This window comes from Myxine glutinosa, chromosome 9 (genome assembly GCF_964187855.1).
Source record: "Myxine glutinosa chromosome 9, kmMyxGlut1.1, whole genome shotgun sequence".
Lineage (NCBI taxonomy): Eukaryota > Metazoa > Chordata > Myxini > Myxiniformes > Myxinidae > Myxine > Myxine glutinosa.
In genome coordinates this window covers 28,816,055-28,833,554 of record NC_136269.1, presented here as the reverse complement: position 1 = coordinate 28,833,554, position 17,500 = coordinate 28,816,055, and the positions used below count along the sequence as shown (strand labels likewise).

Below are 17,500 nucleotides of genomic sequence, written 5' to 3'. Positions count from 1 at the left end.
TGTTGTACAATTGATTACTATTGTTTTTGTACTGTTATTCTTGTGTGATCTGAATACAATATTTGTTTGTTGGTAACAATTGGTGTGGCTTCACCATTGATCTTTGACATACAGAATAACACATTTTTCTGCCGTGACTCCTCTTGGGGCTCGGAGGTACACCGTGACCAGGGGGATGGGGAGGAGCACGTAACAATACTTAGTGATAAATCTTTTAGTAATCTGCATTATGAATTATAGATAGTGTGTTGCTGTAGTTTTAAATACTAAGGAATAAAGACTACATTGATATAATCTGTAAAAATGAGGAATATGTAAAGAACAACATCTGGTGCCGGCACGGCAAAAACACCATGTGTGTATTATTTTCATGTTTAAAAACTTATCTCAAATGGCTTGAGTTGAATGAACAACAGATGTTTTGCCATGCTGATGGCGACAACTTGTCTCAAATCCCTAACCCCTTGTTTGACCCCTCATCGTTCAGTCAGATGCCTCAAAGCACAGAAGAATTCCTTTTGTCTCAACAAAACACTATAAAAGACAAGATGCAACCGAATCGGGCAGAAGATTTGCTGGATACGTTGTGTTGAGTCCTGTTTGAGTACGCTGGCATAGTACTGTTAAACTGTGTTGTAATCCTTATTACATATTCGAGTGAGTCTTCTCCAAGGAATTAAATCTTTGAAGTTGTTCTTGAGGTGTGGACATTATATCAGTGTACACTCTTCCTCCACAGTAGGTAAACAGGTAATCTTGTATATCGACCCTCAGGGTAGGTAAACAGGCAAAGACACAAGGAATGTTTGACAAGGAGCCTTTAACACAACAGATATTTGATTTATTATGCTCGATATATTATAAGTACCGGTACAGTCAAACTTCCTCCAAAGTGGGGAAAATGTTCTGGGGCACCCTTGTATTGGAGGAATAATTAAACTTATGGGGAAAATGTTCTGGGGCACCCTTGTATTGGAGGAATAATTAAACTTATGGGGAAAATGGGGATTTGTTCCAAGTGAAAAAGTAAATACACCCCATGTAAAGTTTTGACTTTTTCAACATATTTCAACGTACAGCTATTTGATCTTCATTTCAACAATATTGAGAGATAAAGGTGATATAATATAACAAATATCATGAAACATTTACATTTTTAAGTGCATTGTATAATTTAAATAAACATAAATGCAAATTTCGCATGTGGAAAAAGTAAGTACACCCCGACATTTATTACTACTTCAAATACATAAAATTAGAATCAGGTGCACCAGCTCAGGTGCAAATGATTAGAACATCATTAGATAGGATCGTGAAGGAACCTGTCTTATTTAAACCTCAGACATTTAGTTTGGTTTGCTCTTTGTTGGTGAAGTGTGCGACGTCACCATGCCTAGATCAAAAGAGCTCTCTGAGGCCTTCAGAAAGAAGGTTATAGATGCCTACGAGTCTGGGAAGGGATTTAAAAAGATTTCCAAACAATTTGAAATCAATCATTCGACTGTCCGGAAGATCATCTACAAATGGAGAAGATTCCAAACAACTGCCAACTTGTTCAGGCCATGCCGCCCCAGCAAGTTCAGCCCGGGAGCAGACCGCAAGATGCTGAAAGAAGTCTCGAAGAACCCCAGAATGTCATCACGGGACCTACAGGTAGCTCTTGCCACTGTTGATGTCAAAGTGCACGAGTCTACCATTAGAAAGAGGCTGCACAAATTTGATCTACATGGGAGGTGTGCCAGGATGAAACCTTTGCTGTCCAGAAAGAACATCATGGCAAGACTAAAGTTTGCCAATGAAAACCTCGGCAAAGACCAGCACTTCTGGAACAATGTGCTCTGGACAGATGAGTCAAAGGTCGAGCTATTTGGCCACAGTACCAGAAGTCATGTTTGGCGAAAACCAAAGTCAGCATTTGACCACAAGAACCTGATACCAACTGTAAAGCATGGTGGTGGAAATATTATGGTTTGGGGCAGCTTTGCTGCATCAGGGCCTGGGCAGCTCACCATCATATAATCCACTATGAATTCTTCATTGTACCAGAGGGTGCTTGAGGATAATGTGAGGCCATCTGTCGGAAAGTTGAAGTTCAACCGAAGGTGGACCTTGCAACATGACAATGACCCTAAACTTACCAGTAAATCCACCAAGGAATGGCTGAAAAGAAAGAAATGGAGGGTTCTGGAATGGCCAAGTCAAAGCCAGGATATAAATCCCATCGAGATGTTGTGGGGGGATTTGAAACGAGCCATGCATGCAAGAAACCCCTCAAACATCGCACAGCTGAAAGAATTCTGCATGGAGGAGTGGGCAAAAATTTCTCCCAGTCCATGTCAGAGACTGGTAGACAGTAATAAGAAATGCCTACTTGAGGTTGTTTCTGCCAAAGGGGGCAATACCACCTATTAGAGCCAAGGGTGTACTTACTTTTTCCACAGAAGGAAATGGCATCTCAATTGCAAAGTCAAGTTTTCATTGTTTTTTGTTCAATTAGATCACCTTTATCTATTTAAAAAAAAAAAAAACACCTTTAGAGGCCATTTTTCCCCGCAAAGCGGGGGTTGGCCTTTTTCGGGCACCGTGGTTGTTGTTGTTTGTTGGTCCCCTTTTTGAAGCAATGTTTTACGGCCGGATGCCCGTCCTGCCGCCAACCCTGTTGGTCGCCTTTTACGACAAACAGGGAATTACCAGTGAACTGGTACTCAATTAGCCGACCTCGTAAGGATGGCAGGCTGAGTCAACCCACCTGGCGTTAATTCAGCGATCGACCGGGATTCGAACCCAGGATCCTAGGATCCTAAGCTGGCACCCTAGCCGTGAAGCCAACACCAGGCTTTATCACCTTTATCTTTAGATACTGTTTAAATGAAGATCAAATATTGAGATGTCCACATATGTTAAAAAGATTTTAAAAAACATTTCATGGGGTGTACTTACTTTTTCCATATGCAAAATTAGCATTTATGTTTATTTAAATTACACAATGGACTACAAAATGTAAATGTTTCATAATATTTGTTATATTATATCACCTTTATCTATCAATATTGTTGAAATGAAGATTAAATAGCTGTATGTTGAAATCTGTTGAAAAAGTCAAAACTTTACATGGGGTGTACTTACTTTTTCACGTGACTGTACATACTGTCCAAAATTCCACAACAGGAGGCTCTCTGAGAATGGCCAGAGAGATGTCCACTTTAACAAACATTTGGTCAGATGAACCGATTGGAGCAGAAGAAGAGCAGCAGACATTTGCAGGGAATTTTGTCATCACCAAGTCTAGAAGAGAAGATGCTCCATTGACTGATATCCGGGTCAGGAAATTGACAGTTGTGTCAGTCCCAGTGAGTCGCAAAAGTCCTTTGCTGAGGTGCCATAGCTGGTGAGAGAGGTACCCACTCCCAGCCAGCTGGCATGATGACAGTTTAAATCACCAAATATGAGGAAGAGAGAGTTGGGATGAGTAGATAGAAGTTGGTCATGTTATCAGACAGCGAAATGTAGATGGAGTCATCTCTGTTTGGTGGACGGCACAACACACATATGAACAAAAGGTGGGAGCGAAGGGGAAGCCGTAGCCAGAGGTACTCCTGGGGGTGAGGTGGAGAGAGGGCAGTGCAGGGAAAGTGAGGAAGAGATTTTTTGATAAAGATAGCAACCCCACCTCCAGGACGAGGCTCAGGTCTATCATACTGGAGGAGGGAGTAACCAGGGAGAGATATTAATGAATCAGAGACATCTTGAAGGAGGCAAGTTTCTGTTAAGCAGATCAAGTGTGGTTTGTCAGAAGCAATCTGTATGGAGAGGTCAATCAGGTTTTAGTGAAGGCCCCAGATGTTTGAGGTCCATACCATTAAGGAAGAGGAAGGGGGAGCATCGGATACAGGAGAGGGGAGGGGAGGGGTAGGGTAAGATAAGGAAGAGGAGGAGGAGGTAGGGAGAGCTGTTGATAGTGTGTCAGAGATTTCAGAAGAGCTAGGAGAAAGGGAAGGATGAGGAGGACAAAAGGTTTGATGGTGATTGGATGAGGGACAGTGAGGGGTTGTTTGAGAAGGGGCAGAGCGAGGAAGAAGGTTGGAGGAGATGGAGGTATGAGTTGGAAGGGAGAGGCAGCGGGGAGGCTGATTTGAGGAGGAGGGGTGAGAGGGGAGAATTGGAGAAAAAAGGATGGTGGGGAGATTTGAATGGGAGGGGGGAAGGGGGAGCTTTGAAATGGAGGGGTAAGGGGGGAATTTGCAAGGGGAGGGGTGCGGGGGGAGTTTGGGAGGGGAGGCGTGAGGGGGGAGTTTGGGAGGGGAGGGGTGAGGGGGAGTTTAGGAAGGGAGGGCGAGGGGGGAGTTTAGGAGGGGAGGAGTGAGGAGGGAGTTTAGGAGGGGAGGGGCAAGGGGGGAGATTTGAAAGGGATGGGTGAGGGGGGTGTTTAGGAGGGGAAGGATGAGTTTGGATTTTAGAAAGTGTTGGACGATTAATGGAAAACGAACATTTATTGCAAAATGAGTTTCTTGTGATTTTCAAGTCAGAGATCTGTTTGAAAACATTGGAGGAGGGGTGGAATGCAGGTGAGTTTAGGGAATGTAGGAAGGAAGAGTTGTAATAGATTGAATTTTTATTTGAAACGAAGAGATTTGGTGAGCAAATTGAAAACAACCTTTTAAAGAAAAAGAAGAAAAGTGTGTTATAATATACAACAGAATACAACACTTCAGGGGAAAGTTTAAACATTTTAAAACTAAACCGTGAAAACTATCTGGGGAAATTCCCTAAATGAGGGCATGAAGGATTCCTAAGGGGGATTAAGGATTCCAGAACAGGTTCAGAAGCAGGAACAAAAGAATAGGAGATTGACAGCCAGGAGAGCAGAGAGCGAAGGAACAGGGAGGTGTATAAGCAAATGTGTTCGTACAGGAGGAGAGGCCTACTTTTTAAATTCTTTGTTAATATGTTTTTTTGAAGGTTAGGTGAAAGTGGATCAGAGGAAGAAGGATAAAGTTGAAGAAGTATGGTGAGAACTGGAATTGGAAAGGTGTTGGCTGGAGAGGATTGAGTTATGAAGGAAGGAGAGAAAAAAATGGGTGGGGCGAAACACGTGGTCGAAGAACGAACGAGCACGGGGAGAGAAGGAAATTAGATTTTTTTTTGTTGTTGTTTTTAAATATATATTTTTTTAATCAAGACTTTAAACAAAGGGTAAGATGTTCGGGGAAGTATGGGATGAAAAAAAGGCTGGAAAAAACAGTGAGAGAATGAAAGTAAATGGAACACAAATGATTGCAGAGAGGAGACAACAAAGCCTCGAGGCCTGGAAAACCAGGCCTGAAAAATGTGGCAGGAACCCAACCGACGATTATACACAGGTATGCACGATTTACACCGATATCTAACTAGAAACACACAGTAGGCACTCACACCGTAAAATAAAAATACAGTTTTGACAAAATACAAATGGCAAAAATTCTTAACTTTGGTAGCGTGGAGAGCTTGGAAAAACGCACAACCTCGCCGGCAAAACCGGAGGCGGAAGTCAAATTGATCCTAAAACAGTCTTTCTTGGTATTTTTTCATGCTTCTTTGCATGGAATGATGCAGAATTATTAAATATACATTAAAATATGTGTATGTATCATCCTGTTCACAAGCAGTTACCACCAAGCCGTGGACGGATGAGCCGAACACGCTTCAACCCTGAGGCGATCCAATTATGGCAGTTCTGACGCGTGTGGGCCCGAAGAACCACAAAGTGTATATTCTTACGAACACACGGGTTTATTCCGAACCCACCAATAACAACACAACAAAAATGTAACAATAATTATTTACAACAAAGCAAGGAGCGGAATGCGAATAAATAAAAGAAGTGCTGAGGAAAAATGCTCCGGCAAGGATCCTCTCACACAGACACAAAGACACACACATGGCTAAGTAAGAAAATAAAAGATACACTTCAGGCACTCAGCTGGCCCAAATGGATCCTGTCGAAAGTCAGCAGCCGTTGATGTCAGCAGCCACACAGGCGGGAAGCCTGGAAAATGGCGGCAAAGCCGGACACCGAGGGCGCCCGGGAGCGAGGCGAGTAGGGAACATGGCCCTCATTCTCCTCTCTTGCGTCCACCACTTCACCATCCTTCAGTGTGATAATTAAATTCTCCGCTTAGGTAAAGGGAAGCATGGCCACGTCCTGCAGCGCACCAGCACAGCAGCACCATCCTCCACACGGGCACACTCAAAACACTCTCTTCTCTCTCGAACTTTCGCTCCCCAGCCTTCGTTCGTGCACACGCCGCCCATGTCATCTGGCATTGTCACTCCGGGGGAGGAGTGTGGCCTGCCGGCCCTGTCCCCCACCCATTGAACCATTGTAGCTCTGCCTCTCTTAGGCGGGTCTTTGCCTTATCATGTCCATTGGAGCGTGAATAACTTGGCCGGGCGATGTCACACTTGGCCGGTTGATGTTATAAATAGTAGGAATGGCCACAAGGGGTATTACGAACTGGGGCAATTATCCTTAATCCCTACTACTAATTAACATGGCACAACCCACCGTATGATGCACATTTAAACACAACCTTAAGCTACATTTTGCCTACTTATTACATCGAAATGCTCCAACACGTCACACGGTCCATACTATTTCTATTCAATTCTACCTTTCTTACGGTATTCTCTAACCTCCCCCCATAAACGTAACAGTATCATAATAGATCTGGCTTATAGCAAAACAAATCACCATATTACTGAGAATAAAAATGAAAATGTAATGTATATAAAAAAAAAAATGTTGCATTGGAGGCCCTGCACGAACGCTGGCACGGATTTGATCTTCGGACTTGCGTATTATCCTAATGGTCAATTCATTCATGCCAAAGGGTGGATACCTGGTACATATATGGAAGGGTTTCCCAGACGGTCCTCTCAGAGATACAGAGCGAGAGTGAGATTTGTTAGGGTTAAAAGACATATTGCAAGTGTTGGATCAGCTCCGGCTAACTCTTTGGAATCCTGCCCGAAATGTCTTCCCTTTGTCCAGATACAATGTGTTAAATGCATATTGAGTGCTTTGAAGTCCAATTTTGCAGAGATTGATAACTTAAGCAGAAATTTTGTGCAGGCTTTTTGCACTATATCTACACTATTATAAATATGTGACTGTGTTCATTATCAAATTGTGAGTGGATTTTCAAGCCCAAAATGACAACTCCAAGTCACACATGTGTGGTAGAACAAGACGAGCAGGAAGAAAAGACAGCACAAGTTCAGACAAGCTGCAAAGTTCACAGAAAGTATCACAAAATCAGCCTATGAATGGCAAATAATATTTATAAGGAAGTTGGAACAGGACTAGTCAAATGAGCGTTCTTGTTATATATTGTGAGCTCTGTAGCTTGTTATTACTTAACCTTAGTCATGAGCTAACCATGAGCTAACCTTAACCATGACATTATTCATGTCAAAATATGAATAAGCAGCTTTATGAGATGACAAGAATTTAACCCCTCGCTTCAGTGACCGTAGTTCAACAACATCACTTGGAAATGTTATCCAGTTGTACAGTTTATTGACAATCAGTATTTGCATTTTGCTTTAATTCCAGAAACATTTTGTTTACTGCTAAAAACTCAGCGTTAATTTTAGTAAACGCACACTTATTTGCCAAAAACAATGTTATGATTTTGTTTTACGTTCCCAATGATCAAACGTCACGTCGTTATTTTTTCCTTCAAGTTGCAAAATGCAATTCTCATCGAGTCATGAATAATACACCTTTGCAAAGGCCTAGTCTAGCACTCTATGTAACGCCGTAATGATGTCCCAGACGTAATGCCATCTTACCAAATCCGTCATTCCGACGCCTAGCTTCTGGTATTCAGCCCGTCACCTACAGACGTCATATAGTCAGATCTATGAGTTATGTTGTTCAACTGCCTGCCATCAGTGAATCGATGGGAGGGGTTGAGTGCTGGACCCTGGGATGACGTACACGTCAGTAGAGGCTTGCCTAGCGCTAGATGTAATGCTGTGCAAGATGCAACACCATAATGACGTCCCAGCGACACAGTATCCAAGAGCAATTGGATGTGACTGAATCGGCTGGGTACAGAGAGCGAGGGGTTTGGGACACAAGATTTGGATGCAAACACAGAATTGAGACATTTGGCCTTCTCACGAACGTAGGCAGTTGTGGTGCCATTTGAAGTGAGAGAAGGGATAAGATAGGGTGCATACACTAGAGACAGACTTGGTAACACCAGGTGTTAGAGGAAGGAAACAGGTTCGAAAGTTCAAAGCTCAGCCTTGATGTTGGCAGTTGTTTTCTGGCTCACCTGAGAGTGGACACACACTTGTTGTGGGCTTGGTGGAATGATCTGACCTTTAGTTGGATTTACTTTCCAGGAAGAGAAGACGGTGTGTACCTGGTGTGTACCCTGGTTTAGAATAGGTACACCGTATCCATGCGTGTCGTAAGAGGCGACTAAGAGGGTTGGCGTCAGGAAGGGCATCCGGCCATAAAAAAATTGCCTCAAAAAGAGAACCATGACAATTACAACTACATATGGGCAGTGTACAGCCCGAAGTGGAGATCGCTTTCTGAGGTTTGGGACATGGAATGTAGGGACAATGACAGGGAGATCAGGAGAAGTGGTGGAAGTATTGATCAGAAGAAGAGTGGACATATGTTGTGTGCAAGAGACGAGATGGAAGGGAAGTGGTGTGAGAATGGTGAAGGGTAGGCAGGGACAGAAATACAAGTTTGTGTGGCAAGGGTGCCCGGAGGGCATGAATGGTGTTGGTGTCCTGTTTTCTGAGGAGTTTGTAGACAGTGTGGTGAGTGTGACTAGAGTGAGTGATAGGTTGATGATGGTGAAAATGATGATTGGAAAGCTCTTGGTGAACGTCATCTCGGGATATGCTCCGCAGGTTGGTCGGAGCGATGAAGAGAAGGACAAGTTCTGGTGTGCGATAGAGAAGCTGATGGAAAACGTGAAAGATGAGGAAGTTGTTGTGGTAAGAGGAGACCTAAATGGACATGTGGGAAGGAGTATGGATGGTTTTGAGGGAGTTCATGGTGGTTACGGATATGGTGTGAGAAATGGAGAAGGTGAAAGGATTTTGGAGTTTGCTGATGGAGCTGATTTGTTGATTTGTAATACTCAGTTTCAGAAAGAGGATAATAAGCTTGTTACATACACGTCAGGTGGGTCGCCGACAACCGTTGACTACCTGATGGTGCGTAGGCGAGATAGGGGGCACCTCTGGGACACAAAGGTGATCCCGGGGGAGGAGGCTGTTTCACAGCACCACTTGGTTGTCTGCGACATAAGGGTGAAAGGTGCGAGGAGAGCTCGGCGGGTGAAGTACCAACCGAGAATGAAGGTGTGGAGGTTGAAAGAGGTGACAGTAAGGGAGGCATCAAAAGAGAGGCTGAGTAGGGCAGAGGATGATGTGGTTGAGCTTGAAAGTGGTTGGATGTCAATGAAAGATAGTCTGTTGGGAGCCATTGGTGAGGTATGTGGATGGACAAAAGGACCACCGAGGCACTCGGAAACATGGTGGTGGGATGATGAAGTTGGAAAGAGGATTGACAAGAAGAGGAAGAAGTTCAAGGAGTGGCAGCAGGCGAAGGGTACGGGAGCAGAAAAAGCAGGGCATGAAAGTTATAAAGCAGCCAAGAAGGCTGCAAAGATAGAGGTAGCAAAGGTACAGGAGGCATGTAGGAAAATGTTCGGAGAACGCTTGGATTCGGAAGAGGGTCAGAGAGCGGTATTCAGGATTGCAAAGCAGATAGCGAAAGAGAGGTGTGATGTGATGGGGGTGGGTTGCTTGAAGGATGAAGTGGGACAAATCGTTGTGGACCCAGATGGAATTAAACGAAGATGGAAAAGATATATGGAAATGCTGTTGAATACAGAGAATGAATGGGATGGCAACATAGAGGGTAACCCAGTTTTAGGACGGGCAGAGAAGATAACTGAGAAGGAAGTTGAGGAAGCGATAAAAGCAATGAAGAGTAGAAAAGCGGGAGGGCCGATGGGAGTTGTGGGAGATATGTTGAAGGCAGCAGGAAGTTGGGGTGTGAAGAGAATGACAGAGATCTGAAATCTGCTGGTGAAAGAAGGCCGCATTCCAGCGGATTGGGAATTGAGTACCCTCGTCCCTCTATACAAGGGGAAAGGTGACCCTCTGGAGTGTGGCTCGTACCGAGCGATAAAGTTATTGGAGCATGGAATGAAGGTATTGGAAAGGGTGTTGGAGAGGAGGATAAGGAAGAAGGTGAAGATCGACGAAATGCAGTTTGAATTTATGCCAGGAAGAGGAACGACAGATGCGCTCTTTATTGTGAGGCAGTTGCAGGAGAAGTCCATGGAGAAGAGGAAGAAGTTGTTTCTTGGGTTTGTTGATCTGGAGAAAGCATTTCATAGGGTTCCACCCGAAGTATTGACATGGGCATTGAGGAAGTTAGGAGTGGAGGAATGGTTGATCAGAGTAGTGATGGCAATGTACAAAAGAGCGCGCACAGCTGTAAGGACGAAGGATGGGAACAGTGGTGAGTTTGAGGTGAAGGTGGGAGTGCATCAGGGGTCGGTACTAAGTCCACTACTATTTGTAGCTGTGATGGATGTGCTGGCTCAGAACGTAAAGGAGGGTTTACCATGGGAGTTGTTGTATGCAGATGATCTGGTGTTGATTGCGGAAAGTATGGATGGATTGAAGGAAAAGATGAACAAGTGGAAGGAATGTATGGAGACAAAAGGTCTGAAGGTGAATATCGGAAAGACGAAGGTGATGGCAAGTGGTAAAGCATGTGGTGAGGTGGAAAGAACTGGGAAGTGGCCATGTGCTGTGTGCAGGAAGGGTGTCGGAGTGAACTCCATTCAATGTACAATGTGCGCTGAGTGGGTTCATCAAAAATGCAGTGGTCTGAGAGGGTCATTAACCAGTGTGGCAGCTACATTCAAATGTAAGGTCTGCACAGATGGAGCTGCAGATGGAGGAAATGTTGAGTTGGATCTTGGAGATGGCGTGAAGCTGGAAAGTGTGAAAACATTTTGCTAACTCGGAGACATGCTCAATGGAGAAGGTGGATCAGACTCGGCAACGGTTGCTGGAGCGAGATGTGCATGGAAGAAGTTCCGGGAACTGAGTGGCGTGCTGATGAGGAGGGGAGTGTCGTTGAAGCTGAAGAGAAAGGTGTATGCTGCATGTGTGAGAAGTGTTATGATTTATGGGAGCGAGACATGGGTAATGAACGTAGAGCAGCAACGAAGGCTGGAAAGGGTGGAAATGCGAATGGTTCGGTGGATGTGCGGAGTATCGTTGAGAGGAGGAAGACAAATGATGAATTGCGAAAGATGCTGGGAATAGAGCCTGTGATTGATGCTGTGAAGAGGAACAGGTTGAGATGGTTTGGTCATGTGTTGAGGAAGGATGAAAGTGACTGGTTGAGAAGAGTGATGGAAATGAATGTAGAAGGAAGTAGAGGACAGGGAAGACCGAGAAAGACTTGGCGAAAGATGGTGGAAGAAGAAATGCAGGCAAGGGGGTTAACAAGGAGAGATGCATAAAATAGGGCAAAATGGAGAAGATTGTCATGGGGACCGCAAGGCTAACCCCCGCTCTAGCAGGGAAAATGGCCTTAAAATGCATGTTGTTGTTGTTGTTGAAGAGAAGACAACTGCCTCATCGGAGGCCTCAGTGCACCAGAAACCAGAGGATTGGTATGATAATAGCAGACGAGATGGAATGAATCTGTGCATAAGGAAAGGGCAGACTTTTGTGGAAGCATTCCTAGGTAGAATTATTATCAAGGTAAGCACAGGTGGAAGAGCAGTCCTGAAGAGAGAGGGCAGTTTTCAGTCCCTACGAGTCAGCCTGAATGACCTGCCAGACTCTTCAGCGCTGAGGCAGTTCTCTGAAAATAGCTAAAGAGATGTTTACTTTCACAAGCACATGATCAGATAAACCATTTGGAGGAGTAGAGGAACACGAGATGTTAACAGGAAAACTTTTCATTAAAAAGTCGAGTAGGAAGGATTTGCCATTGGCAAAAATCTGCGTTGGAAAGTTCACAGATAAATCAGGCACATGGAGTCACAGAAGTCCTTTACTGCAATCCTGTGTCTGGTTGAATATATTCCAATGCCCAGCCAATTGGAACGGCTACATTTCAAATTGCCGCACATGTGGAAGAGAGATTTTGGATGTGGGGTTATAAGTTGGTCCATGTTGGCACTGTTAGGATGATGGTACAGCACACAGACAATGGCTGTGGAGAGGAAAGTGCAGCCAAAAGTACACCTGTGGATGTTGAGGGGTGAGAAAAGTACAATGAAAGTGACAAATTGACTTCTTGATGTAAACTGCAACTCCACCACCAAGACGGGGTTCAGGCCTGTCAAACCAGAGGAGACAATAGCAGGGAGAGACACAGAGGAATCAGGGACATCCTGTGGGAGGAAAGATTCTGTTCAGCAAATAATGTCAGACCTGGATTGAGAGAGCTGCTGTCAGATTTGGAGTGAAGATCTCAGATTTTGGAGGTCAATACAGTTAAGGACAGGGGAGGAAGTGCTGTTGGAAGGATGCAGGAATGTGGATGGGTTGGGGGTACACAGAGCCTACTGAAAACACCAGGCCATTATTTGCCGATATCCTTGCCATGTTACAAATGCTTGCCTTAGATATTGTAATCCAGGAGACGAGATTGCATCACCCGAATGTGAGGTCTGCTGAAAGTCACAATTGATATCGACATCAACACACCCCAGTGATTTCCATGTGGAAGTGAAAGATAGCTATTAAATATTATATTTTACGGAGTACTAATGCAATATTTTTGAGATGCCCGAGCTATGATTAAAGGGCGACATATAACACAAGAAGGTCAAACAGTGTGACATTGAAAAGTACATTTCCTTCTGTTAACATCCCTACATGGGTTTGACATCAATAGCGAAACATTATTGTAGCTTTTACATGCTGTCAGAACATATAGCACACAAAAAAGATACCAATCACGATGACTGCATCATCACCTGGCAGCAGTGAGGACGTATCCAGTGCAAGCAGAGGCAACGTTTTTTCTGTAGTACTTCCTGGGAAGGTAAACAAACAATAGCAAACGTTATGCAAGCAGTTGACAGATAGAATGTGTATAAGATCCATTTGATGTTCCAAAGTGGAAAGAGGCGATTAGTGCGAGACAAAATACGAGGGACATGATCATGGATATAAAAAAGAAACATTAGGAACAAGCATTCTGAGTATTGCGCTGCAATACATGTCCCCTACCAAAGTTCAAAGTGCCATAACTTTGTCAAAAATGATCGAATATGCAAATTTATGCACGGTTGATGCTGGATTTCAAACTTGATCTGAGGTATGCTGAGACACATGTGTGTCATGCCTCACCTCGTTGATAAGCCCGCAAGGTTGCTCCGTGGCGCGGCCTGCACGTATTGCACTGTGTGAATTATATAATTACCAACTCACGGTCTGAGGTACCAACCATTCAAGAGATATCCATTTTATTTTTTTTCGTTTAATTAACGATATCTGCCAAACCACGTGCCCTATCGCAAATTCCAAAAGGACATTTTAGTAGACTGACATGCTGAACAGATCTGTGAAGTTTCCCCTCGATTGGATCAAAAATGAGGGAGGGGCTCAGTTTTAAAGGTTCATGCTTAAAAACGTCATAACTCTGAAACAATGTGACGCATGACGTCATGCTCGCTGACTTTTTTGTTCGTCATGGGTATGCGACTCTGCCTACAAAGTTTGGCCTCGATCTGTTCAGCCGTTGCAGAGAAAAAGGGGTTTTCGTGTTTTCACGAAAAACAATATGGCGGCCGAACCACGTGACATGTGACGTCATAATTACCATTAAAATATTCTACAGACCGAGTCCTACGGTGAAAATTTGATCTCAATCGGTCCTATTATGGCAGAGAAAATGTTTTTTAAAGGAAATGAAAACTTAAAATGGCACCGAGTTAAGGATCATCAGAATTATCAGAATTCCCAAAGTTCAAAGTGCCATAACGTTGTCAAAAATGATCGAAACGTCGTGAACTTCGAACTTGATCTGTAACTTATCATGAGGAAACCAAGTGCCAAGTTTGAAATCATTAGCATTGAGAGTTTAGAAAAAAAAGTCCGGAAAACTGTTCTTTGTGTGACGGACTGCTGGACTGACAGACGGAGGGACGGAGGGACGGAGTGCAAACCTATAGTCCCCTCCGGTGTACACCGGTAGGGGACTAATAAAGGACACGCAGGATGGCCAAACTGTGCTGTCTAGCCTGTGTTGGAATCCTAACTCAGCTATAAACTGTCATCCTGGTGTCACGCAGGCACGGCGACGCATCAATGTGTGTGCCGTCCCTCAGATGGATGTAAAACTGGGCATCCCATCTGCCGGTATTAGTTGGTGGATGTTAAAGATCCCACGGTGTCCTTCACAAAGAGTAGGTGAGCTATCGCCGGAACCTTGGCCAAATTACAAATGCCTACACACTCGGCCGAGTATCCTGCATCGAAGTGGCAAACCGTCCAGGATTGTAACCCCTATTCAAGAAATTGCTTCCAATGCCCCCAGTGCATGATGATGATTAGGAATAAAGTCAAGGAACAGATTTTTGTGTCCTGCTTGCAATGTTGCAAACCCTCCGTGCAATAATCCTCCTTGGAAGTCTCGGCACTTTACTGTAAGATGAAGAAGACTCCATTGAATAAATCAAAATAAACAAATTAATGAATGAGGAAGAGGGTTAGATACAGAGCATTGTGAAACTCCTTTTAAATCACCTTTTTAAGGGATCGTATACACGATACAGGTATCGAGGCTCAAAGGTGATCAGAACAACAGAGGCGATGAATAAACAGACAAAATGGGTCAAAGGTACGAGTAAAACAGTGGGACGACAAGCACGTTGCTTGAAGTCGCTTCATACCTTCTGCAGAAACAATGTCATCAAGAATGCATGTATTTAGACGAAGAACATTCGAGTAGATCATACATATGGTGTCGTGCAATTACCTCGAGCTCTTTCAACGTCTCTCGAAGCTTCTCAGGGCGACTGTTCGTTGGAACCCAGGTGTAACCACGATCTGATCACAAATACAGCATCATGAATTCCAAAACAACGATCGTCTGTGAGTCTTTAACGGTTTAACCTTTCGCTGTCATGGCAAAAATGTTCATGTCTGACCATGTTTTTTGTAAAAGCCACCAGCCAAAAAAAAGAAAAAGGAAAAAAAAGCTCTTCGCGTTCACACAATATTTCAGTGATGTGCAAATGTAGATATGTTACTTACTCTCTGCATAAATCCTTTTGTCTTCTAGATACAAGGCATCGAGACATGGTGGAACTGGAAGAAAAAAGAAACACATTTTTGTATCTATCCTTAGTTGATGAAAGGTCATTGCAGGATAAAAAATTACTTCAATATACCGTACATTTCAAAGATCATGCGTGGCATTTTCTTACATTTTAAGGCCATATAAGCATACGCAACGAGAACGGCACTCGGATTGAGCGCATACCTCCGCCAGGCTGAACAGTTTACCTTTTGTATCCCACTGATAAGCCGGATCTGCATCGAGACCTGAAACAAAATCTAATCGGCGTGTTCTTGTCATCTACCCAACTCGTCCACCAAATTTTGTAATAACCTGTCCATAACGTTTTGAGATATCATCCACCATATAAAACACAATGTATGTTTGTGTGATGTCTGTCCCCCTTCATAAGGGTACATTTTAAAGGCTTTGAGCAGCGCTTTAGGAGGGATTTGAGTGGGGTTTTAATGGGCAATCTTTGAACCCGACTGTGTGTCCACCGGTTGAAAGACCTAAAAGACTCCAAGGACCCAGAAAACCCCAAAAAAACCCAGAAGACCAAAAAGATTGTAAAGACCCAGAAGACCGAAAAGACCCCAAATATCCAAAAGACCCCGAAGACCCTAAATTCCCTAAAGACCCATAAAGACCCCAAAGACCCAAAAGACTAAAAATAACCCAAGACCATTAAGGATACAAAAGACCACGAAGACCAAAAGGACCCCAAAGACCCAAAATACCCTGAAGACACTTAAAGACCGCAAAGACCACGGTTCCAACCTGCACCATCAAATAAACTGTCCCAAACCGTCATTTTTGCTGGACTTTATACCAATGACTTTATACTAATGACTGCCGGACTTTATACTTTATACTTTATACTTTATACTAATTTATACTAATGACCGGACTTTATACTTTATACTTTATACTCAACCCTCGACTCTGATTCTGCAACTGGTCCTGACGGCATCAGCCCACGGGTCCTAAAATCATGTTCTTCTGCTCATTCACTCCCTCTCTCTGTTCTCTTCACCCTCTCTTTTACTCAAGGTCATCTGCCATCTGCTTGGAAATCAGCCAACATCACCGCTTTGCACAAAAAAGGTGCAAAAACAGATCCTAGCAACTACAGACCAATCAGCCTTCTCCCAATTATCAGCAAAGTCATGGAATCCATCATTGCTTCAGATATGAAATCTTTCCTCTCCTCCAATGGCTTGATCTCTGACCATTAATTTGGTTTCAGACCTGGCCACTCTACTCTGGACATGCTGCTTCTGCTTTCTCAACAATGGATGGAGGTCCTCAACGCCAAACAGGAAATTAGAGCTGTCTCCCTTGACATTTCACGTGCCTTCGATACGGTCTGGCACCCTGCTCTGCTCACCAAACTCTCCTCCTTTGGTATCCATGGAAATCTCCACGCATGGCTGGCGGACTTCCTCTCTAGTCGTAGTCAACGTGTGGCCCTGAATGGGTTTCTCTCATCTCCTCTTCCTGTTCAGGCTGGAGTTCCCCAAGGCAGTGTTCTGGGCCCTGTGCTTTTTCTGGTCTTCATCAATGATCTCTCTGACTCTCTTGAAAATCCTTTCTATCTCTTTGCTGATGACTCTACTCTCTGTCGCTCCATTCCTCATCCCTCAGATCGGCAGTCTGCAGCCTCCTCACTCTCTGCAGACCTGGACAAAATCACAGACTGGGCAAACAAGTGGAACATGTCTTTCAATCCTGACAAATCTCACACTCTTACGATGTCTCTCCGAAAAGACCGACTGGACAACCCTCCCATCCACTTTCTGAATAATCCTCTCCAAGAAGTTCTGTCACTCAAGCTTTTGGGTCTCACTATCTGCCATGATCTTTCCTGGGAAAACCACATTTCAAATCTGGGCTCCAAAGCCAGTCGCCGACTGGGCATCCTCCGTCGTGCGAAGTCCTTCCTTGGTACACCTGAGCTCCTCACCACTTACAAGGCTTTCATCCGCAGCTCTATGGAATACTGCTCCTGCCTCACACCTAGCTCGTCTTCACGCTGTTGAAACCAAAGCGTTCAGAATCATTGGAATCTCCCGCGATGAAGCTAACTCCAAGGGCCTTTCACGCACTCACCGCAGGCAGGTTGGTGGTCTTTCCATCTTCTACCGACTCCTCTCT

General features: G+C 44.1%; 1 protein-coding gene across 3 annotated transcripts in view; it reads right to left on the bottom strand.

Moving 5' to 3' along the window:
- The window catches only part of WDPCP (WD repeat containing planar cell polarity effector), a 185,146-nt gene that overhangs the window by 153,080 nt on the left and 14,566 nt on the right, over nucleotides 1-17,500 (bottom strand). For all 3 annotated transcript variants that reach the window (XM_078784235.1, XM_068129394.2, XM_078784236.1), the window contains exons 4-6: nucleotides 15,319-15,372; nucleotides 15,041-15,111; nucleotides 13,035-13,094 (exon numbers count right to left, since the gene is read on the bottom strand). In XM_078784235.1, the coding sequence (XP_078640361.1) occupies nucleotides 13,035-13,094; nucleotides 15,041-15,111; nucleotides 15,319-15,372 (185 nt within the window). The remainder of the gene's footprint in view (nucleotides 1-13,034; nucleotides 13,095-15,040; nucleotides 15,112-15,318; nucleotides 15,373-17,500) is intronic.